The following is a 23,828-nucleotide window of genomic DNA, read 5'->3' on the forward strand; positions in this document are numbered from 1 at the left end:
TTATATACTTAACAAAAAAGTGTGAAACAACTGAAATTATGTCTTATATTCTAGGTTCTTCAAAGTAGCCACCTTTTGATTTGATGACTGCTTTGCACACTCTTGGCATTCTCTTGATGAGCTTCAAGAGGTAGTCACCGGGAATAGTCTTTCAACAATCTTGAAGGAGTTCCCAGAGATGCTTAGCACTTGTTGGCCCTTTTGCCTTCACTCTGCGGTCCAGCTCACCCCAAACCATCTCGATTGGGTTCAGGTCTGGTGACTGTGGAGGCCAGGTCATCTGGCGTAGCACCCCATCACTCTCCTTCTTGTCAAGTAGCCCTTACACAGCCTGGAGGTGTGTTTGGGGTCATTGTCCTGTTGAAAAATAAATGATGGTCCAAATAAATGCAAACCGGATGGAATAGCATGGTGCTGCAAGATGCTGTGGTAGCCATGCTGGTTCAGTATGCCTTCAATTTTGAATAAATCCCCAACAGTGTCACTAGCAAAGCACCCCCACACCATCACACCTCCTCCTCTATGCTTCACGGTGGGAACCAGGCATGTAGAGTCCATCCATTCACCTTTTCTACGTCGCACTAAGACACGGTGGTTGGAACCAAAGATCTCAAATTTTGACTCATCAGACCAAAGCACAGATTTCCACTGGTCTAATGTCCATTCTTTGTGTTCTTTAGCCCAAACAAGTCTCTTCTGCTTGTTGCCTGTCCTTAGAAGTTGTTTCCTAGCAGGTATTTTACCATGAAGGCCTGCTGCACAAAGTCTCCTCTTAAGGCTGGGATCACACGTGCGAGAAATACGTCCGAGTCTCGCATGGTAATAGCCGGCTTTGCCGCCGTCACTTTCCTGGGACAGTCCTCATGTGAGTCAGTTTCTTTGTAGCGCTTGATGGTTTTTGCCACTGCACTTGGGGACACTTTCAAATTTTCCCAATTTTTCGGACTGACTGACCTTCATTTCTTAAAGTAATAATAGCCACTCGTTTTTCTTTACTTAGCTGCTTTTTTCTTGCCTTAATATAGATTCTAACAGTCTATTCAGTAGGACTATCAGCTGTGTATCCACCAGACTTCTGCACAACACAACTGATGGTCTCAACCCCATTTATAAGGCAAGAAATCCCACTTATTAAACCTGAGGGCACACTGTTATGAAAGGTAATTCAGTACCACAATGGACATAGAGGTCAGCGCACACACAGTGACCTGGCAATAACCCAAAAAACAAGAACGAGCTCTGAGACGTGGGAACTCTGTTGACCGCAATCCCTAATCCTCTCCAACCACACTAAAGGCAGCCGTGGATTGCGCCTAACGCTCCCCATGCAACTCGGCACGGCCTGAGAAACTAGCTAGCCTGAAGATAGAAAATAAGCCTACCTTGCCTCAGAGAAATACCCCAAAGGAAAAGGCAGCCCCCACATATAATGACTGTGAGTTAAGATGAAAAGACAAACGTAGAGATGAAATAGATTCAGCAAAGTGAGGCCCAACTTTCTGAACAGAGCGAGGATAGGAAAGGTAACTTTGCGGTCAACACAAAACCCTACAAAGACCACGCAAAGGGGGCAAAAAGACCCTCCGTACCGAACTAATGGCACGGAGGTACACCCTCTGCGTCCCAGAGCTTCCAGCAAGCAGTAAAAAAACAAATAGACAAGCTGGACAGAAAAAAAACAGCAAACAAATAGCAAAGAGGAACTTAGCTATGCAGAGCAGCAGGCCACAGGAACGATCCAGGAGGAAACAGGTCCAATACTAGAACATTGACTGGAGGCCAGGATCAAAGCACTAGGTGGAGTTAAATCGAGCAGCACCTAACGACTTCACCACATCACCTGAGGAAGGAAACTCAGAAGCCGCAGTACCACTTTCCTCCACCAACGGAAGCTCACAGAGAGAACCAGCCGAAGTACCACTTGTGACCACAGGAGGGAGCTCTGCCACAGAATTCACAACAGTACCCCCCCCTTGAGGAGGGGTCACCGAACCCTCACCAGAGCTCCCAGGATAACCAGGATGAGCCATATGAAAGGCACGAACAAGATCGGGAGCATGGACATCAGAGGCAAAGACCCAGGAATTATCTTCCTGAGCATAACCCTTCCACTTAACCAGATACTGGAGTTTCCGCCTTGAAACACGAGAATCCAAAATCTTCTCCACAATATACTCCAACTCCCCCTCCACCAAAACCGGGGCAGGAGGATCAACAGATGGAACCATAGGTGCCACGTATCTCCACAACAATGACCTATGGAATACGTTATGTATGGAAAAAGAATCTGGAAGGGTCAGACGAAAAGACACAGGATTAAGAACCTCAGAAATCCTATACGGACCAATAAAACGAGGTTTAAACTTAGGAGAGGAAACCTTCATAGGAATATGACGAGAAGATAACCAAACCAAGTCCCCAACCCGAAGTCGGGGACCCACACAGCGTCTGCGATTAGCGAAACGTTGAGCCTTCTCCTGGGACAAAGTCAAATTGTCCACTACATGAGTCCAAATCTGCTGCAACCTGTCCACCACAGTATCCACACCAGGACAGTCCGAAGACTCAACCTGCCCTGAAGAGAAACGAGGATGGAACCCAGAGTTGCAGAAAAACGGTGAAACCAAGGTAGCCGAGCTGGCCCGATTATTAAGGGCGGACTCAGCCAAAGGCAAAAAGGACACCCAGTCATCCTGATCAGCAGAAACAAAGCATCTCAGATATGTTTCCAAGGTCTGATTGGTTCGTTCGGTCTGGCCATTAGTCTGAGGATGGAAAGCCGAGGAAAAAGACAAGTCAATGCCCATCCTACCACAAAAGGCTCGCCAAAACCTCGAAACAAACTGGGAACCTGTGTCAGAAACGATATTCTCTGGAATGCCATGTAAACGAACCACATGCTGGAAAAACAATGGCACCAAATCAGAGGAGGAAGGCAATTTAGACAAGGGTACCAAATGGACCATCTTAGAGAAGCGATCACAGACCACCCAAATGACTGACATCTTTTGAGAGACGGGAAGATCTGAAATAAAATCCATAGAGATATGTGTCCAAGGCCTCTTCGGGACCGGCAAGGGCAAAAGCAACCCACTGGCACGAGAACAGCAGGGCTTAGCCCGAGCACAAATCCCACAGGACTGCACAAAAGTACGCACATCCCGCGACAGAGATGGCCACCAAAAGGATCTAGCCACTAACTCTCTGGTACCAAAGATTCCAGGATGACCAGCCAACACCGAACAATGAACCTCAGAGATAACTTTATTCGTCCACCTATCAGGGACAAACAGTTTCTCCGCTGGGCAACGATCAGGTTTATTAGCCTGAAATTTTTGCAGCACCCGCCGCAAATCAGGGGAGATGGCAGACACAATTACTCCCTCTTTGAGGATACCCGCCGGCTCAGATACCCCCGGAGAGTCGGGCACAAAACTCCTAGACAGAGCATCCGCCTTCACATTTTTAGAGCCCGGAAGGTATGAAATCACAAAGTCAAAACGGGCAAAAAACAACGACCAACGAGCTTGTCTAGGATTCAACCGCTTGGCGGACTCGAGATAAGTCAAGTTCTTATGATCAGTCAAGACCACCACGCGATGCTTAGCTCCTTCAAGCCAATGACGCCACTCCTCGAATGCCCACTTCATGGCCAGCAACTCTCGATTACCCACAACATAATTTCGCTCAGCAGGCGAAAACTTCCTGGAAAAGAAGGCGCATGGTTTCATCACCGAGCAATCAGAACTTCTCTGCGACAAAACAGCCCCTGCTACAATCTCAGAAGCATCAACCTCGACCTGGAACGGAAGCGAAACATCTGGTTGACACAACACAGGGGCAGAAGAAAAACGACGCTTCAACTCTTGAAAAGCGTCCACCGCAGCAGAAGACCAATTGACCAAATCAGCACCTTTCTTGGTCAAATCGGTCAATGGTTTAGCAATACTAGAAAAATTGCAGATGAAGCGACGATAAAAATTAGCAAAGCCCAGGAACTTTTGCAGACTTTTCAGAGATGTCGGCTGAGTCCAATTATGGATGGCTTGGACCTTAACAGGATCCATCTCGATAGTAGAAGGGGAAAAGATGAACCCCAAAAATGAAACCTTCTGAACACCAAAGAGACACTTTGATCCCTTCACAAACAAAGAATTAGCACGCAGGACCTGAAACACTGTTCTGACCTGCTTCACATGAGACTCCCAATCATCCGAGAAGATCAAAATGTCATCCAAGTACACAATCAGGAATTTATCCAGGTACTCTCGGAAGATGTCATGCATAAAGGACTGAAACACTGATGGAGCATTGGCAAGTCCGAATGGCATTACTAGATACTCAAAATGGCCCTCGGGCGTATTAAATGCAGTTTTCCACTCATCGCCTCGCTTAATACGCACAAGATTATACACACCACGAAGATCTATCTTGGTGAACCAACTAGCCCCCTTAATCCGAGCAAACAAATCAGATAACAATGGCAAGGGGTACTGAAATTTAACCGTGATCTTATTTAGAAGGCGATAATCTATACAAGGTCTCAGTGAACCATCCTTCTTGGCTACAAAAAAGAACCCTGCTCCCAATGGCGACGATGACGGGCGAATATGCCCCTTCTCCAAAGACTCCTTCACATAACTCTGCATAGCGGCGTGCTCAGGCACAGATAAATTAAACAGTCGACCTTTTGGGAATTTACTACCAGGAATCAAATCGATAGCACAATCACAATCCCTATGCGGAGGTAGGGTATCGGACTTGGGCTCATCAAATAAATCCCGGTAATCAGACAAGAACTCAGGAACCTCAGAAGGGGTGGATGACGAAATAGTCAGAAATGGGACATCACCATGTACCCCCCTGACAACCCCAGCTGGACACAGACATGGATTTCCAATCTAATACTGGATTATGGACTTGTAGCCATGGCAACCCCAACACGACCACATCATGCAGATTATGCAACACCAGAAAGCGAATAACCTCCTGATGTGCAGGAGCCATGCACACGGTCAGCTGGGTCCAGTACTGAGGCTTATTCTTGGCCAAAGGCGTAGCATCAATTCCTCTCAATGGAATAGGACACTGCAAGGGCTCCAAGAAAAACCCACAACGCCTAGCATACTCCAAGTCCATCAAATTCAGAGCAGCGCCTGAGTCCACAAATGCCATGACAGAATATGATGACAAAGAGCAGATCAAGGTAACAGACAGAAGAAATTTTGACTGTACCGTACCAATGGTGGCAGACCTAGCGAACCACTTAGTGCGCTTAGGACAATCAGAGATAGCATGAGTGGAATCACCACAGTAGAAACACAGCCCATTCAGACGTCTGTGTTCTTGCCGTTCAACTCTGGTCAAAGTCCTATCGCACTGCATAGGCTCAGGTTTAAGCTCAGGTAATACCGTCAAATGGTGCACAGATTTACGCTCGCGCAAGCGTCGACCGATCTGAATGGCCAAAGACATAGACTCATTCAGACCAGCAGGCATAGGAAATCCCACCATGACATCCTTAAGGGCTTCAGAGAGACCTTTTCTGAAAATAGCTGCGAGCGCACCTTCATTCCATTGAGTGAGTACGGACCACTTTCTAAATTTCTGACAATATACCTCTATTTCATCCTGACCCTGACACAGAGCCAGCAAATTCTTCTCCGCCTGATCCACAGAATTAGGTTCATCGTACAGCAATCCGAGCGCCAGGAAAAATGCATCGATATTACTTAATGCAGGATCCCCTGGCGCAAGGGAAAATGCCCAGTCCTGAGGATCGCCACGCAAAAAAGAAATAACGATCCTAACTTGTTGAACTGGGTCACCAGAGGAGCGAGGTTTCAAAGCCAGAAATAGTTTACAATTATTTTTGAAACTCAGAAATTTAGTTCTATCTCCAAAAAACAAATCAGGAATAGGGATTCTCGGTTCTAACATAGAATTCTTAACCACAAAGTCTTGAATACTTTGTACTCTTGCCGTGAGCTGATCCACACATGAAGACAGATCTTTAATGTCCATTGCTACACCTGTGTCCTGAACCACCCAAATGTCTAGGGGAAAAAAAGGCAAAACACAGTGCAAAGAAAAAAAAAAATGGTCTCAGAACTTCTTTTTTCCCTCTATTGAGAATCATTAGTACTTTAGGCCTCCAGTACTGTTATGAAAGGTAATTCAGTACCACAATGGACATAGAGGTCAGCGCACACACAGTGACCTGGCAATAACCCAAAAAACAAGAACGAGCTCTGAGACGTGGGAACTCTGTTGACCGCAATCCCTAATCCTCTCCAACCACACTAAAGGCAGCCGTGGATTGCGCCTAACGCTCCCTATGCAACTCGGCACGGCCTGAGAAACTAGCTAGCCTGAAGATAGAAAATAAGCCTACCTTGCCTCAGAGAAATACCCCAAAGGAAAAGGCAGCCCCCACATATAATGACTGTGAGTTAAGATGAAAAGACAAACGTAGAGATGAAATAGATTTAGCAAACTGAGGCCCAACTTTCTGAACAGAGAGAGGATAGGAAAGGTAACTTTGCGGTCAACACAAAACCCTACAAAGACCACGCAAAGGGGGCAAAAAGACCCTCCGTACCGAACGAACGGCACGGAGGTACACCCTCTGCGTCCCAGAGCTTCCAGCAAGCAGTAAAAAAACAAATAGACAAGCTGGACAGAAAAAAAACAGTAAACAAACAGCAAAGAGGAACTTGGCTATGCAGAGCAGCAGGCCACAGGAACGATCCAGGAGGAAACAGGTCCAATACTAGAACATTGACTGGAGGCCAGGATCAAAGCACTAGGTGGAGTTAAATCGAGCAGCACCGAACGACTTCACCACATCACCTGAGGAAGGAAACTCAGAAGCCGCAGTACCACTTTCCTCCACCAACGGAAGCTCACAGAGAGAACCAGCCGAAGTACCACTTGTGACCACAGGAGGGAGCTCTGCCACAGAATTCACAACAGCACACCTGTGAAGTGACAACCATTCCCGGTGACTACCTCTTGAAGCTCATCAAGAGAATGCCAAGAGTGTGCAAAGCAGTCATCAAAGCAAAAGGTGGCTACTTTGAAGAACCTAGAATATAAGACATAATTTCAGTTGTTTCACACTTTTTTGTTAAGTATATAATTCCACATGTGTTAATTCATAGTTTTGATGCCTTCAGTGTGAATGTACATCTTTAAATGAGAAAGTGTCCAAACTTTCGGTGTGTACTGTATTTCAAGAAGCGTACTTTCAAAAAACTGGCTAAAATATCACATGCGCAAAACCAAAACGGCAATAAAAAAACTTCTTTGTATATAAAAACTATTTACATATGTTATGAAACTAATGTAGCAGGTCCTACATTATTTATGGAGAAATTGAGATTTTAGATCTATTATAATAATTTTATTATATTCACCTCCCTAAGACATGTTGTTTTGTACTGATAGTTCTGCACACTCTGCTATACAGCGCTATGTGCTCTCCACTTTAGCTAAAACAACCACACACCCATGTATTATACAGCGGCATGTGCCAGAGTTGTATATCCATGTGACATGCATTGATGCCGGAGAAAAAGCGTTACAGTAAGCGCTGTTTCCCCAGCCTCGGGTGCTGAACACGGCTCTCATCATTCTCCCCTGCTTTGCCGGCAATCGGCGCGAGCAGGGGAGAATGATGAGAGTTAAGGTACCTTCACACTTAGCAACTTTTGAATGATAACGATAGCGATCCGTGACGTTGCAGCGTCCTGGATAGCGATCTCGTTGTGTTTGACATGCAGCAGCGATCAGGATCCTGCTGTGACATCGCTGGTTGGAGCTAGAAGGCCAGAACTTTATTTCGTCGCTGGATCACCCGCTGACATTGCTGGATCGACGTGTGTGACGCCGATCCAGCGATGTGTTCACTTGTAACAAGGGTAAACATCGGGTTACTAAGCGCAGGGCCGCGCTTAGTAACCCGATGTTTACCCTGGTTACCATTGTAAATGTAAAAAAAAAAAAAACACTACATACTCACATTCCGGTGTCTGTCACGTCCCGCGCCGTCAGCTTCCCGCACTGACTTAGTAACATCGGGTTACTAAGCGCGGCCCTGCGCTTAGTAACCCGATGTTTACCCTGGTTACCAGGGGACTTCGGCATCGTTGGTCGCTGGAGAGCTGTCTGCGTGACAGCTCTCCAGCGAGCACACAACGACTTACCAACGATCACGGCCAGGTCGTATCGCTGGTCGTGATCGTTGGTAAATCGTTTAGTGTAACGGTACCTTAACATTTAAGTGATAAAAGAGACAACAGCCTACCCCTGCTGCTGCTAATAACCCTTCAGCCCAGGGTCACCATTGAGACCATCGGCACAACACGATTGCAATTGCATTGTGCTGATGGGAGCAAAGAGGGAGCACCTTTCCTCTGCGATGCCTCTCAGTGTCACTGTCAATGTCGACATCAGCACCAGAGGGGTTAAAGGTGGGCGTTGGTGCAAGGTGTCAGCTCATAGAGAATGCTCACGCGATCAATATATATATATATATATATATATATATATATATATATATATATATATATATATATATATATTCTAAAAAAAAAATTATTAAGGCAGCCCACCAATTGGAATGTCCAGATGAAGTTTATTAGCCCATATGCGACGTTTCGGTCCCAAGTGTGGACCTTTCTCAATATTCGTGGTAACGCAGCATGTCGTGAGGGGATTAATTCTTTAAAAATGAAATAATAATAGTATTTCATTATATTTTTGCAGAGTATAATTAACATGGTAACTTTTATTTTGCTAGTCGATGATTATAGTGATACCCAGTTTATACATATATACAGTTCGGTCCATATACTGTATATTTGGACAGAGACAGCATTTTTCTAATTTTGGTTCTAGACATTACTACAATGAATTTTAACCCCTTCATGACCCAGCCTATTTTGACCTTAATGACCTGGCCGTTTTTTGCAATTCTGACCAGTGTCCCTTTATGAGGTAATAACTCAGGAACGCTTCAACGGATCCTAGCGGTTCTGAGATTGTTTTTTCGTGACATATTGGGCTTCATGTTAGTGGTAAATTTAGGTCAATAAATTCTGCGTTTATTTGTGATAAAAACGGAAATTTGGCGAAAATTTTGAAAATTTCGCAATTTTCACATTTTGAATTTTTATTCTGTTAAACCAGAGAGTTATGTGACACAAAATAGTTAATAAATAACATTTCCCACATGTCTACTTTACACCAGCACAATTTTGGAAACAAAATTTTTTTTTGCTAGGAAGTTATAAGAGTTAAAATTTGACCTGCGATTTCTCATTTTTACAACGAAATTTACAAAACCATTTTTTTTAGGGACCACCTCACATTTGAAGTCAGTTTGAGGGGTCTATATGGCTGAAAATACCCAAAAGTGACACCATTCTAAAAACTGCACCCCTCAAGGTGCTCAAAACCACATTCAAGAAGTTTATTAACCCTTCAGGTGCTTCACAGCAGCAGAAGCAACATGGAAGGAAAAAATGAACATTTAACTTTTTAGTCACAAAAATTATCTTTTAGCAACATTTTTTTTATTTTCCCAATGGTACAAGGAGAAACTGAACCACGAAAGTTGTTGTCCAATTTGTCCTGAGTACGCTGATACCTCATATGTGGGGGTAAACCACTGTTTGGGCGCACGGCAGGGCTTGGAAGGGAAGGAGCGCCATTTGACTTTTTGAATCAAAAATTGGCTCCACTCTTTAGCGGACACCATGTCACGTTTGGAGAGCCCCCGTGTGCCTAAAAATTGGAGCTCCCCCACACGTGACCCCATTTTGGAAACTAGACGCCCCAAGGAACTTATCTAGATGCATAGTGAGAACTTTGAACCCCCGGGGGCTTCACAAATTGATCCGTAAAAATGAAAAAGTACTTTTTTTTCACAAAATAATTCTTTTAGCCTCAATTTTTTTCATTTTCACATGGGTAACAGGATAAAATGGATCCTAAAATTTGTTGGGCAATTTCTCATGAGTACACCGATACCTCACATGTGGGGGTAAACCACTGTTTGGGCACATGGTAAGGTTCGGAAGGGAAGGAGCGCCATTTGACTTTTTGAATGAAAAATTATCTCCATCGTTAGCGGACACCATGTCGTGTTTGGAGAGCCCCCGTGTGCCTAAACATTGGAGCTCCCCCACAAATGACCCCATTTTGGAAACTAGACCCCCCAAGGAACTTATCTAGATGCATATTGAGCACTTTAAACCCTCAGGTGCTTCACAAATTGATCTGTAAAAATGAAAAAGTACTTTTTTTTTCACAAAAAAATTCTTTTCGCCTCAGTTTTTCATTTTCACATGGGCAATAGGATAAAATGAATCCTAAAATTTGTTGGGCAATTTCTCCCGAGTACGCCGATACCTCATATGTGGGGGTAAACCACTGTTTGGGCACACGGCAGGGCTCGGAAGGGAAGGCGCGCCATTTGACTTTTTGAATGGAAAATTAGCTCCAATTGTTAGCGGACACCATGTCGCGTTTAGAGAGCCCCTGTGTGCCTATGCATTGGAGCTCCCCCACAAGTGACCCCATTTTGGAAACTAGACCCCCCAAGGAACTTATCTAGATGCATATTGAGCACTTTAAACCCCCAGGTGCTTCACAGAAGTTTATAATGCAGAGCCATGAAAATAAAAAATAATTTTTCTTTCCTCAAAAATGATTTTTAGCCTGGAATTTCCTATTTTGCCAAGGGTAATAGGAGAAATTGGACCGCAAATGTTGTTGTCCAGTTTGTCCTGAGTACGCTGATACCCCATATGTGGGGGTAAACCACTGTTTGGGCGCACGGCAGGGCTCGGAAGGGAAGGCACGCCAATTGGCTTTTTAAATGGAAAATTAGCTCCAATCATTAGCGGACACCATGTCACGTTTGGAGAGCCCCTGTGTGCCTAAACATTGGAGATCCCCCACATATGACCCCATTTTGGAAACTAGACCCCCAAAGGAACTAATCTAGATGTGTGGTGAGGACTTTGAACTTCCAAGTGCTTCACAGAAGTTTATAACGCAGAGCCATGAAAATAAAATAAAAATTTTATTTTCTCTAAAATGATTTTTTAGCCTGCAATTTATTATTTTCCCAAGGGTAAAAGGAGAAATTTGACCCCAAAAGTTGTTGTACAGTTTCTCCTGAGTACGCTGATACCCCATATGTGGGGGTAAACCACAGTTTGGGCACATGTCGGGGCTCGGAAGTCAAGTAGTGACATTTTGAAATGCAGACTTTGATGGAATGCTCTGCGGGCGTTACGTTGCGTTTGCAGAGCCCCTGATGTGGCTAAACAGTAGAAACCCCCCACAAGTGACCCCATTTTAGAAACTAGACCCCGAAAGGAACTTATCTAGATGTGAGGTGAGCACTTTGAACCCCCAAGTGCTTCACAGAAGTTTATAACACAGAGCAGTGAAAATAATAAATACGTTTTCTTTCCTCAAAAATAATTTTTTAGCCCAGAATTTTTTATTTTCCCAAGGGTTACAGGAGAAATTGGACCCCAAAAGTTGTTGTCCAGTTTCTCCTGAGTACGCTGATACCCCATATGTGGGGGTAAACCACTGTTTGGGCACACGTCGGGGCTCAGAAGGGAAGTAGTGACTTTTGAAATGCAGACTTTGATGGAATGGTCTGCGGGCGTCACGTTGCGTTTGCAGAGCCCCTGGTGTGCCTAAACAGTAGAAACCCCCCACAAGTGACCCCATTTTGGAAACTAGACCCCCCAAGGAACTTATCTAGATATGTGGTGAGCACTTTGAACCCCCAAGTGCTTCACAGACGTTTACAACGCAGAGCCGTGAAAATAAAAAATCATTTTTCTTTCCTCAAAAATGATGTTTTAGCAAGCAATTTTTTATTTTCTCAAGGGTAACAGGAGAAATTGGACCCCAGTAATTGTTGCCCAGTTTGTCCTGAGTACGCTGATACCCCATATGTGGGGGTAAACCACTGTTTGGGCACATGTCGGGGCTCGGAAGTCAAGTAGTGACGTTTTGAAATGCAGACTTTGATGGAATGGTCTGCGGGCGTCACGTTGCGTTTGCAGAGCCCCTGGTGTGCCTAAACAGTAGAAACCCCCCACAAGTGACCCCATTTTGGAAACTAGACCCCCCAAGGAACTTATCTAGATATGTGGTGAGCACTTTGAACCCCCAAGTGCTTCACAGACGTTTACAACGCAGAGCCGTGAAAATAAAAAATCATTTTTCTTTCCTCAAAAATGATGTTTTAGCAAGCAATTTTTTATTTTCTCAAGGGTAACAGGAGAAATTGGACCCCAGTAATTGTTGCCCAGTTTGTCCTGAGTACGCTGATACCCCATATGTGGGGGTAAACCACTGTTTGGGCACATGTCGGGGCTCGGAAGTCAAGTAGTGACGTTTTGAAATGCAGACTTTGATGGAATGCTCTGCGGGCGTTACGTTGCGTTTGCAGAGCCCCTGATGTGGCTAAACAGTAGAAACCCCCCACAAGTGACCCCATTTTAGAAACTAGACCCCGAAAGGAACTTATCTAGATGTGAGGTGAGCACTTTGAACCCCCAAGTGCTTCACAGAAGTTTATAACACAGAGCAGTGAAAATAATAAATACGTTTTCTTTCCTCAAAAATAATTTTTTAGCCCAGAATTTTTTATTTTCCCAAGGGTTACAGGAGAAATTGGACCCCAAAAGTTGTTGTCCAGTTTCTCCTGAGTACGCTGATACCCCATATGTGGGGGTAAACCACTGTTTGGGCACACGTCGGGGCTCAGAAGGGAAGTAGTGACTTTTGAAATGCAGACTTTGATGGAATGGTCTGCGGGCGTCACGTTGCGTTTGCAGAGCCCCTGGTGTGCCTAAACAGTAGAAACCCCCCACAAGTGACCCCATTTTGGAAACTAGACCCCCCAAGGAACTTATCTAGATATGTGGTGAGCACTTTGAACCCCCAAGTGCTTCACAGACGTTTACAACGCAGAGCCGTGAAAATAAAAAATCATTTTTCTTTCCTCAAAAATGATGTTTTAGCAAGCAATTTTTTATTTTCTCAAGGGTAACAGGAGAAATTGGACCCCAGTAATTGTTGCCCAGTTTGTCCTGAGTACGCTGATACCCCATATGTGGGGGTAAACCACTGTTTGGGCACATGTCGGGGCTCGGAAGTCAAGTAGTGACGTTTTGAAATGCAGACTTTGATGGAATGGTCTGCGGGCGTCACGTTGCGTTTGCAGAGCCCCTGGTGTGCCTAAACAGTAGAAACCCCCCACAAGTGACCCCATTTTGGAAACTAGACCCCCCAAGGAACTTATCTAGATATGTGGTGAGCACTTTGAACCCCCAAGTGCTTCACAGACGTTTACAACGCAGAGCCGTGAAAATAAAAAATCATTTTTCTTTCCTCAAAAATGATGTTTTAGCAAGCAATTTTTTATTTTCTCAAGGGTAACAGGAGAAATTGGACCCCAGTAATTGTTGCCCAGTTTGTCCTGAGTACGCTGATACCCCATATGTGGGGGTAAACCACTGTTTGGGCACATGTCGGGGCTCGGAAGTCAAGTAGTGACGTTTTGAAATGCAGACTTTGATGGAATGGTCTGCGGGCGTCACGTTGCGTTTGCAGAGCCCCTGGTGTGCCTAAACAGTAGAAACCCCCCACAAGTGACCCCATTTTGGAAACTAGACCCCCCAAGGAACTTATCTAGATATGTGGTGAGCACTTTGAACCCCCAAGTGCTTCACAGACGTTTACAACGCAGAGCCGTGAAAATAAAAAATCATTTTACTTTCCTCAAAAATGATGTTTTAGCAAGCAATTTTTTATTTTCTCAAGGGTAACAGGAGAAATTGGACCCCAGTAATTGTTGCCCAGTTTGTCCTGAGTACACTGATACCCCATATGTGGGGGTAAACCACTGTTTGGGCACACGTCGGGGCTCGGAAGGGAAGGAGCACCATTTGACTTTTTGAATAAAAGATTGGCTGGAATCAATGGTGGCGCCATGTTGCGTTTGGAGACCCCCTGATGTGCCTAAACAGTGGAAACCCCTCAATTCTAACGCCAACACACCCCTAACCCTTATCCCAACTGTAGCCGTAACCCTAACCACAACCCTAACCGCAACACACCCCTAACCACAACCCTAACCCCAACACACCCCTAACCCTAACCACAACCCTAATTCCAACCCAACCCTAACCCTAAGGCTATGTACCCACGTTGCGGATTCGTGTGAGATTTTTCCGCACCATTTTTGAAAAATCCGCGGGTAAAAGGCACTGCGTTTTACCTGCGGATTTACTGCGGATTTCACCTGCGGATTCCTATTGAGGAATAGGTGTAAAACGCTGCGGAATCCGCACAAAGAATTGACATGCTGCGGAAAATACAACGCAGCGTTTCCGTGCGGTATTTTCCGCACCATGGGCACAGCGGATTTGGTTTTCCATAGGTTTACATGGTACTGTAAACCTGATGGAACACTGCTGCGGATCCGCAGCGGCCAATCCGCTGCGGATCCACAGCCAAATCCGCACCGTGTGCACATAGCCTAATTCTAAAGGTATGTGCACACGCTTCGGAAAACGCTGCGGATCCGCAGCAGTTTCCCATGAGTTTACATTTCAATGTAAACCTACGGGAAACAAAAATCGCTGTACACATGCTGCGGAAAAACTGCACGGAAACGCAGCGGTTTACATTCCGCAGCATGTCACTTCTTTCTGCGGATTCCACAGCGGTTTTACAACTGCTCCAATAGAAAATCGCAGTTGTAAAACCGCAGTGAAATGCGCAGAAAAACCGCGGTAAATCTGCCATAAATCCGCAGCGGTTTAGCACTGCGGATTTATCAAATCCGCTGCGGAAAAATCCGCAGAGGACCAGAATACGTGTGCACATACCGAAACCCTAACCCTACCCCTAACCCTAACCCTACCCCTAACCCTACCCCTAACCCTACCCCTACCCCTACCCCTAACCCTACCCCTACCCCTACCCCTAACCCTACCCCTAACCCTACCCCTAACCCTAACCCTAGTTCTAACTCCAACCTTAGTGAAAAAAAAAAAAAATTCTTTATTTTATTATTGTCCCTATCTATGGGGGACAAATGGGGGGGGTCATTTACTGTTTTTTTATCACAGTGATCAAAATTCACATTGGAACGAATCTGCCGGCCGGCAGATTCGGCGGGCGCACTGCGCATGCGCCCGCCATTTTGGAACATGGCGGCGCTCGGGGAAGAAGACGGACGGGACCCCGCCAGGATCGGTAAGTATAAGGGGGGGAGATCAGGGCACAGGGGGGGGGAGATCAGGGCACGGGGGGGCGTCGGAGCACGGGGGGGGAGGGATCGGAGCATGGGGGAGAGTGATCGGTGTGCGGGCGGGTGGATCGGTGTGCAGGGGGGGTGGATCGGTGTGCAGGGGGGGTGGTTCGGAGCACGGGGGGGGATCGGAGTGCGGGGGGGTTTGATTGGAGCACGGGGGGGTATGATTGGAGCACGGGGGGAGCGGGCAGGAGGACGGGGGAGCGGAGCACAGGACGGAGGGGAGCGGGCCACAGATCGGGGGGCTGGGGGGGCGATCGGTGGGGTGGGGTGGGGGCACATTAGTATTTCCAGCCATGGCCGATGATATTGCAGCATCGGCCATGGCTGGATTGTAATATTTCACCATTTTTTTAGGTGAAATATTACAAATCGCTCTGATTGGCAGTTTCACTTTCAACAGCCAATCAGAGCGATCGTAGCCACGAGGGGGTGAAGCCACCCCCCCTGGGCTAAACTACCACTCCCCCTGTCCCTGCAGATCGGGTGAATTGGGAGTTAACCCTTTCACCCGGCCTGCAGGGACGCGATCTTTCTGTGACACAGCATATGCGTCACAGGTCGGATTGGCACCGACTTTCATGACGCATACGCTGTGTCACAGGTCGGGAAGGGGTTAAACAAAACAATTCAGATGCAGTTGAAGTTCAGACTTTCAGCTTTCATTTGTGGGTATCCACATTAAAATTGGATGAAGGGTTTAGGAGTTTCAGCTCCTTAACATGTGCCACCCTGTTTTTAAAGGGACCAAAAGTAATTGGACAATTGACTCCAAGGCTATTTCATGGACAGGTGGGGGCAATCCCTTCGTTATGTCATTCTCAATTAAGCAGATAAAAGGCCTGGAGTTGATTTGAGGAGCTCTCCATGCAGGTGAAACAAGCCATCCTTAAGCTGCAAAAACAGGAAAAACACATCTGAGAAATTGCTACAATATTAGGAGTGGAAAAATCTACAGTTTGGTACATCCTGAGAAAGAAAGAAAGCACTGGTGAACTCATCAATGCAAAAAGACCAGGGCGCCCACGGAAGACAACAGTGGTGGATGATCGAAGAATAATCTCCATGGTGAAGAGAAACCCCTTGACAACAGCCAACCAAGTGAACAACACTCTCCAGGAAGTAGGCGTATCAATATCCAAATCTACCATAAAGAGAAGACTGCATGAAAGTAAATACAGAGGGTTCACTGCACGGTGCAAGCCACGCATAAGCATCAAGAATAAAAAGGCTAGACTGGACTTTGCTAAAAAAAATCTAAAAAAGCCAGCACAGTTCTGGAAGAACATTCTTTGGACAGATGAAACCAAGATCAACCTCTACCAGAATGATGGAAAGAGAAAAGTATGGCGACGGTGTGGTACAGCTCATGATCCAAAGCATACCACATCATCTGTAAAACACGGCGGAGGCAGTGTGATGGCTTGGGCATGCATGGCTGCCAGTGGCACTGGGTCACTAGTGTTTATTGATGATGTGACACAGGACAGAAGCAGCCGAATGAATTCTGAGGTATTCAGAGCCATACTGTGTGCTCAGATCCAGCCAAATGCAGCCAAACTGATTGGTCGTCGTTTCATACTACAGATGGACAATGACCCAAAACATAAAGCCAAAGCAACCCAGGAGTTTATGAAAGCAAAGAAGTGGAATATTCTTGAATGGCCAAGTCAGTCACCTAAGCTCAACCCAATTGAGAATGTATTTCACTTTTTAAAGACTAAACTTCAGACAGAAAGGCCCACAAACAAACAGCAACTGAAAACCACCGCAGTGAAGGCCTGGAAGAGCATCAAAAAGGAGGAAACACAGCGTCTGGTGATGTCCATGAGTTCAAGACTTCAGGCAGTCATTGCCAGCAAAGGGTTTTCAACCAAGTACTAAAAATGAACATTTTATTTTAAATTATTTAATCTATCAAATTACTTTTGGTCCCTTTAAAAACAGGGGTGGCACATGTTAAGGAGCTGAAACTGCTAAACCCTTCATCAAATTTTAATGCGGATACCCTCAAATGAAAGCTGAAAGTCTGAACTTCAACTGCATCTGAAATGTTTTGTTTAAAATTCATTGTGGTAATGTCTATAATCAAAATTAGAAAAACGTTGTCTCTGTCCAAATATATATGGACAGGTTTTTTCGCGTTTTTTCACGCTAAAAACGCTATAAAAACTCAGAATGCATAATGTATGCGTTTTTAATATCATTTAGAATGCATTCTACATGTTTTGTGCACATGGATGCGTTTTTTTCCGCGAAAAAAACTCATCGCGATAAAAAAAATGAGCATGTTCATTATTTTTGCGGATTTTCTGCGTTTTTCCCGCAATTCTATGCATTTGGGAAAAAACGCCGAAAAAACGCGTCAAAATCGCGGTAAAATCGCGGTAAAAACGCATGCAGATTTCTGGCAGAAATCTCCGGTTTTTGTCAGGAAAATTTCTGCAAGAAATCCTGACGTGTGCACATACCCTTAAAATGAAACATCTGAGATGCAATTGAAGTGTAGACTTTCAGGTGTAATTGCAGGGGTTGAACAAAAATATCCTGTGAAATACGGTACTTCGGAATTGCAACCATTTCTCTACAAAGCCTCCTCATTGCAGGGGCTCAAAAGTAATTTTACATATTAACTTTAGCATAAATAAAATTTTCATATGTAATAGTTTGTAGAAAATCCTTTGCCGGCTATGACTGCCTGATGATTGTGGAAACACTTTTTACTTTCCCATATAGTGGTAATCTACAGGTAAATAGCATTTAACTCCTGTCTGGTGGGCTTACTGGCGGACCAGCTACACAGTGAAATTCTACTTGTAGCCGCTCGCTTCCAGTCATAGTGGCGATGCAGGGAGCGGCTACAGTCACCATTCACCATACAGTGAGCAGCAGCTGTATCCTCTCTCCTCTCCTTGTACCTTGATTGACGGCTTACTGTGCAGTGTGTCCGCGTAGTAGGCTCCGTCAAGATCAGATGGAGTGAAAACAGCGCATAGACCATGTAGGGAGCAATGAATGTTACAGCTCCCTGCAGCACCTGATGACTGCAAGCAACCTGCTACATGGAGACTACTTAATTTTCTCTCTGTAGCCAAGTTTCCAGCAACCAGCCAAACATGTTGAAAACGCCTTTTACTTGTAGATTACCAATATATCTGCAGGTAAATAAAGTTTTGTAGGCGACCGGTTCCTTTTAAAACAATACTTACTAGTCCCACAAGGGTTCTTGAACATGTGATCAAAGTCCAATTGATAATACGTCATTCTATTTATGCAATGCATTACCTGGCTGCTCAGCGTTCACAGGTAGCCTAATAGACTCCAGCTGAGGTACATAGCAGATTCAGAGGCTGTCATTAGGGTTTCGGTTATCATGGCAAACCATCAGCACCCGTGATGACTCTGCAGGATTGGCGAAACGGGGAGGGATCACCCTCTGTCAGACTCCTCACTTGCTGGAGTTACTTCCACTTTGTGGGGAGTTAGTGCTGGAATTGGAACTGACTATATGTATAACAGCCAGCACCTGCTGTGGATGGCACAAATACGCCATTCCTGGGCTGTAATTGTACACCCAATTGCGGTAAACTTGCAATCTGGACATACATTTACGCCTATGCAACACTGTTGACATGTATGAAATAATATCTGGGTGGAACTGAACATACCCTTAGTGACCAGAAGAAGAGATCTTTCATTTGGTATAGCACGTGTTCACTGCATAGGTCATTCATTTATTTTAATTTAGTCTCTGATTTTTTTATTATTTATATTTTTCCCTCTGAACACATTTATCTTTGCTTTCTTTTTGTTGCTTGTTGTTTTGGAACGCTTACCATTTTTAACATTATCCCTTTGCTTTTGTTGTTACACATGCAGATGTCTGTGCAGGGTGAAGAATATGAAGAGATTAACAATCTAGAGTATGATTATGAGGCAGAATATGAGAATGTAAGTGGTCTTATGTTTTCTTTTTAATGGCTATGGAAATATTTTCGTGATAGTGATTTCATATCATTGATATATCTAATATGAATTACCACTGAATGTTGTATTATGCTTCTTTTATTATTCACTTCTCTCAGTGTTTGCATGAGTCATGTTGTGGATTAATCTAGCAGGGTTGGATGATTCCGCACCCCTTTTAATTGTTTAACCCCGTAAGCCCCAAGGGTGGTTTGCACGTTAATGACCGGGCCAATTTTTACAATTCTGACCACTGTCCCTTTATGAGGTTATAACTCTGGAACGCTTCAACGGATCCCGCTGATTCTGACACTGTTTTTTCGTGACATATTTTACTTCATGATAGTGGTAAAATTTCTTTGATATTACCTGCGTTTATTTGTGGAAAAAAATGGAAATTTGGCAAAAAATTTTAAAATTTTGCAATTTTCCAACTTTGTGATTTAAGGGCATAAAAATTCAGAGATATGTCACACAAAATACTTAATAAGTAACATTTCCCACATGTCTACTTTACATCAGCACAATTTTGGAACCAAAATTTTTTTTGTTAGCGAGTTACAAGGGTTAAAAGTTGTCCAGCAATTTCTCATTTTTACAACACCATTTTTTTTAGGGATCACATCTCATTTGAAGTCATTTTGAGGGGTCTATTTGATTGAAAATAACCAAGTCTGACACCATTCTAAAAACTGCACCCCTCAAGGTGCTCAAAACCACATTCAAGAAGTTTATTAACCCTTCAGGTGTTTCACAGGAATTTTTGGAATGTTTAAATAAAAACGAACATTTAACTTTTTTTCACACAAAATTTACTTCAGCTCCAATTTGTTTTATTTTACCAAGGGTAACAGGAGAAAACGGACCCCAAAAGTTGTTGCGCCATTTGTTCTGAGTACGCCGATACCCCACATGTGGGGGTAATCCACTGTTTGGGCGCATGGCAGAGCTCGGAAAGGAAGGAGCGCTATTTGACTTTTCAATGCCAAATTGACTGGAATTGAGATGGGACCACATGTTGCGTTTGGAGAGCCACTGATGTACCTAAACATTGAAAAACCCCACAAGTGACACTATTTTGGAAAGTAGACCCCCTAAAGAACTTATCTAGATGTTTGGTGAGCACTTTGACCCACCAAGTGCTTCACAGAAGTTTATAATGCAGAGCCATAAAAATAAAAAATCATATTTTTCCACAAAAATGATCTTTTTGCCCCCAATTTTTTATTTTCCCAAGGGTAAGAGAAGAAATTGGACCCCAAAAGTTGTTGTGCAATTTGTCCTGAGTAGGCTGATACCCCATATGTTGGGGTAAACCCCTGTTTGGGCGCACGGGAGAGCTCGGAAGGGAAGGACCATTGTTTTACTTTTTCAATGCAGAATTGGCTGGAATTGAGATCGGACGCCATGTTTCGTTTGGAGAGCCCCTGATGTGCCTAAACAGTGGAAACACCCCAATTCTAACTGAAACCCTAACCCTAGCCCCATCCCTATCCCTAGCCCTAACCCTAACTCTAACCCTAACTCTAACCCTAGCCCTAACTCTAACCCTAGCCCTATCCCTAATGGGAAAATGGAAATAAATACATTTTTTTTTAATTTTATTATTTTTCCCTAACTAAGGGGGTGATGAAGGGGGTTAGATGTACTTTTATAGCGTTTTTTAAGCGGATTTTTATGATTGACAGCCGTCACAGACTAAAAGACGCTTTTTATTGCAAAAGAATAGTTTTTGCATCTTCACATTTTGAGAGCAATAATTTTTCCATATTTTGGTCCACAGAGTCATGATTTTTGCGGGACGAGTTGACGTTTTTATTGGTAACTTTTTCGGGCACGTGATATTTTTTGATGGCTTATTAATCCGATTTTTTTTGTGAAGCAGAATGACCAAAAACCAGCTATTTATGAATTTCTTTATTTTCTTTATTTAGGATTTTTTTTTTTTTTTTACACATTTGAATATTTTTTTTACTTTATAACGTTGTCCCAGGGGGGGACATCACACTATAGGGTCAGATCGCTGATCTGACACTTTGCAGGGCACTGTGTCAGATCAGCGATCTGACATGCAGGGCTGCAGGCTTACCAGCGCTTGCTCTGAGCAGGCGCTGGTAAGCCACCTCCCTGCAGGACCCAGATGTAGCCCTGCGACCATTTTGGATCCGGGGCCTGCAGGGAGGAGACGCTCGGTACAAGGTGAGCACATCGCCTTGTACCGAGGGTTTCAGGGAAGCACGCAGGGAACCCCCTCCCTGCGCAATGCTTCCCTGTACCACCGGAACGCTGCGATCATGTTTGATCACAGTGTTCCGGGGGTTAATGTGCCAGGGGCGGTCTGTGACCGCTCCTGGCACATAGTGCCGGATGTCAGCTGCGATAGTCAGCTGACACCCGGCCGCGATCGGCCTCGCTTCCCCCGTGATCGCGGCCGATCGCAAATGACGTACTATCCCGTCACTGGGAATTAAGTCCCAGGTCACCTCGACGGGATAGTACATCATATCGCATATGGGATTAAGGAGTTAATCTGCAATGCACATCTGCATTGTTCACCATGAAGAATTTTCCTGCAGCCCACCCAACTTACAGATTTAATTAGTCACGACAGCCAAATGACTGTTTACAAAAAAGGATGTGCTGCTGATCATTTTTATGTCATCGAATTATCATTCAATGTTCGATCACTGGGCATATTTAAGGAAGAGTCGGATGGCCGTATAACTCAGACGAGGATCGCAACGTAATGCTTGGACTGGCTGTCAGCTCCTCCCTGCCTGAGCGTAATCACTTCATGGAAAGACATGCTGTCTAGCTTGGCTCGGGAAAGCCGACGGGCAGTTTGAGCATTGCGTTGCGATCCTCATCCAAGTTATACAGCCATCTGACTCTTCCCTAAAAATAAATGTCAATGAATATATAAAGGACCTTGACTAGTCTAAAAGCTGGACTAGTCTTTCCCTGTCTGCTGATAGCATGCCCACTGAGGTGTGATTTGAGATCCCTGATCTGGCCTCATTCTCTCCTCCCAGGACTTTGCAGCCCGGCTCTTTGTGTAAATGTCACAACTTTGGTCAGTGTGACCTGAACCCTCTGGCATGTAGGTAGATGTCCACTTCAGCTATGCACAGTAGACATGTAGCCACATTCCTTCAAGACTTGTCCGCCTTAGTGCACTCCTTTTCGACTTGTCAAAGTCCTTTGGATATGTGGCGAAAGAAGTTTGAATAACCGAGTATCACTATATACTGTAAACTTCCCACACAATGGGTTTGCCTGTAATCAGCCTCTGATAGAACGGCCTGATTTTGGTGCAGAGACCTTGTTGTAGTTTCAATGAAATCAATGTGTTAACTGCTGGAGATTATTATTAGAGGACTATTTATTTCATGCCATGTAGTCCTCCTTCTCTGTGTAATCCCGCCCCCATCACTGATTGGCAGAAAACTGCCAATCAGTGGTGTGGGCAGGGTTATACAGAGCTCAGCATTCAGAGAACTGCTAGAAGCGATGCAGAGAAAGCAGTGATATTTTAATTCCGGGTCTCCTGCCCGTACTTCATGGTTCTCTCAGATTACATAGTGAGGACCTGATGACAGATTCCCTTTAAAAAACATATGCAGATATATAATTACTTTATATGTGTTGATTCAGCAGTCATGTTCCCTTTAGTGAATATTAACCTTTCAGTAAAATAGATCATCAATATGAGATAGTTGGAGGTCCAATACCCATCACTTGAATGGAAGCTAAAGTGCAGACTCTGCAGCGGTATACAGTAAGCAATGTATGGGGTTGCTGTGTTGCCCCCTATGCTGCTTATATTTGGCCGCTGCTGGAGCACTTTTCAGTTGATCGGTTTGGGTGCCAGGTGTCGGACTCCCACCAATCTTAAAATTCTGATTTAAAGCCACAAGGCATCACAATATAGACGATCAATAGTGCCGACTGGATTCCTTCCACTATCCTATGGATAGGTAATACATTGTTAAATCCTGGACCACCAATTTAAGAAATTATAGATTTTATGTTAGCAGAGGAACCCAAACAAAACAGCATGAACCCACAAGATCTAACATTGTGTCTCCGTGATTAAATGATGCAGAACATGTAACACCTCTGTTTTCTTTAACAGAATATTGAATAAGCTCTGTCCATTTTTTACCTGTAACTCATTTTTATTTTATTGACTTGTTATATTTACTGCAAATGCAAACAAATCATATGTGCTATCTTTCATCATCAGGCAAGCGTAATTTCAGATGTGTCTTACGCTGGAGAACAACTGCCTACACTCACAGAAGTGCTCAGCTATTGCCAGGTATAGAAAACACAATTACTGCTCTCGTTTTCAGCAAGTCTACTCCCAAACATCAAAAGTTAGCAGCAGACAAATACTTTGTTTGCAAAGATGAGGCATTCTGTCTGAATTAAAATCCAGAAATTAACACACTGCCTTTTAGATGTAAAATGAATATTCCATTAATTTTACTGTGCCCTA

At 44.4% G+C, this 23,828-nt stretch overlaps 1 protein-coding gene across 3 annotated transcripts in view; it reads left to right on the forward strand.

Moving 5' to 3' along the window:
• BEND2 (BEN domain containing 2) overlaps positions 1–23,828 on the forward strand; it is a 90,412-nt gene that overhangs the window by 25,299 nt on the left and 41,285 nt on the right. For all 3 annotated transcript variants that reach the window (XM_069757329.1, XM_069757328.1, XM_069757330.1), the window contains 2 exons: positions 19,241–19,312; positions 23,574–23,648. In XM_069757329.1, coding sequence (XP_069613430.1) covers positions 19,241–19,312; positions 23,574–23,648 — 147 coding nt within the window. The remainder of the gene's footprint in view (positions 1–19,240; positions 19,313–23,573; positions 23,649–23,828) is intronic.

This window comes from Ranitomeya imitator, chromosome 3 (genome assembly GCF_032444005.1).
Source record: "Ranitomeya imitator isolate aRanImi1 chromosome 3, aRanImi1.pri, whole genome shotgun sequence".
Classification (NCBI taxonomy): Eukaryota; Metazoa; Chordata; class Amphibia; order Anura; family Dendrobatidae; genus Ranitomeya; species Ranitomeya imitator.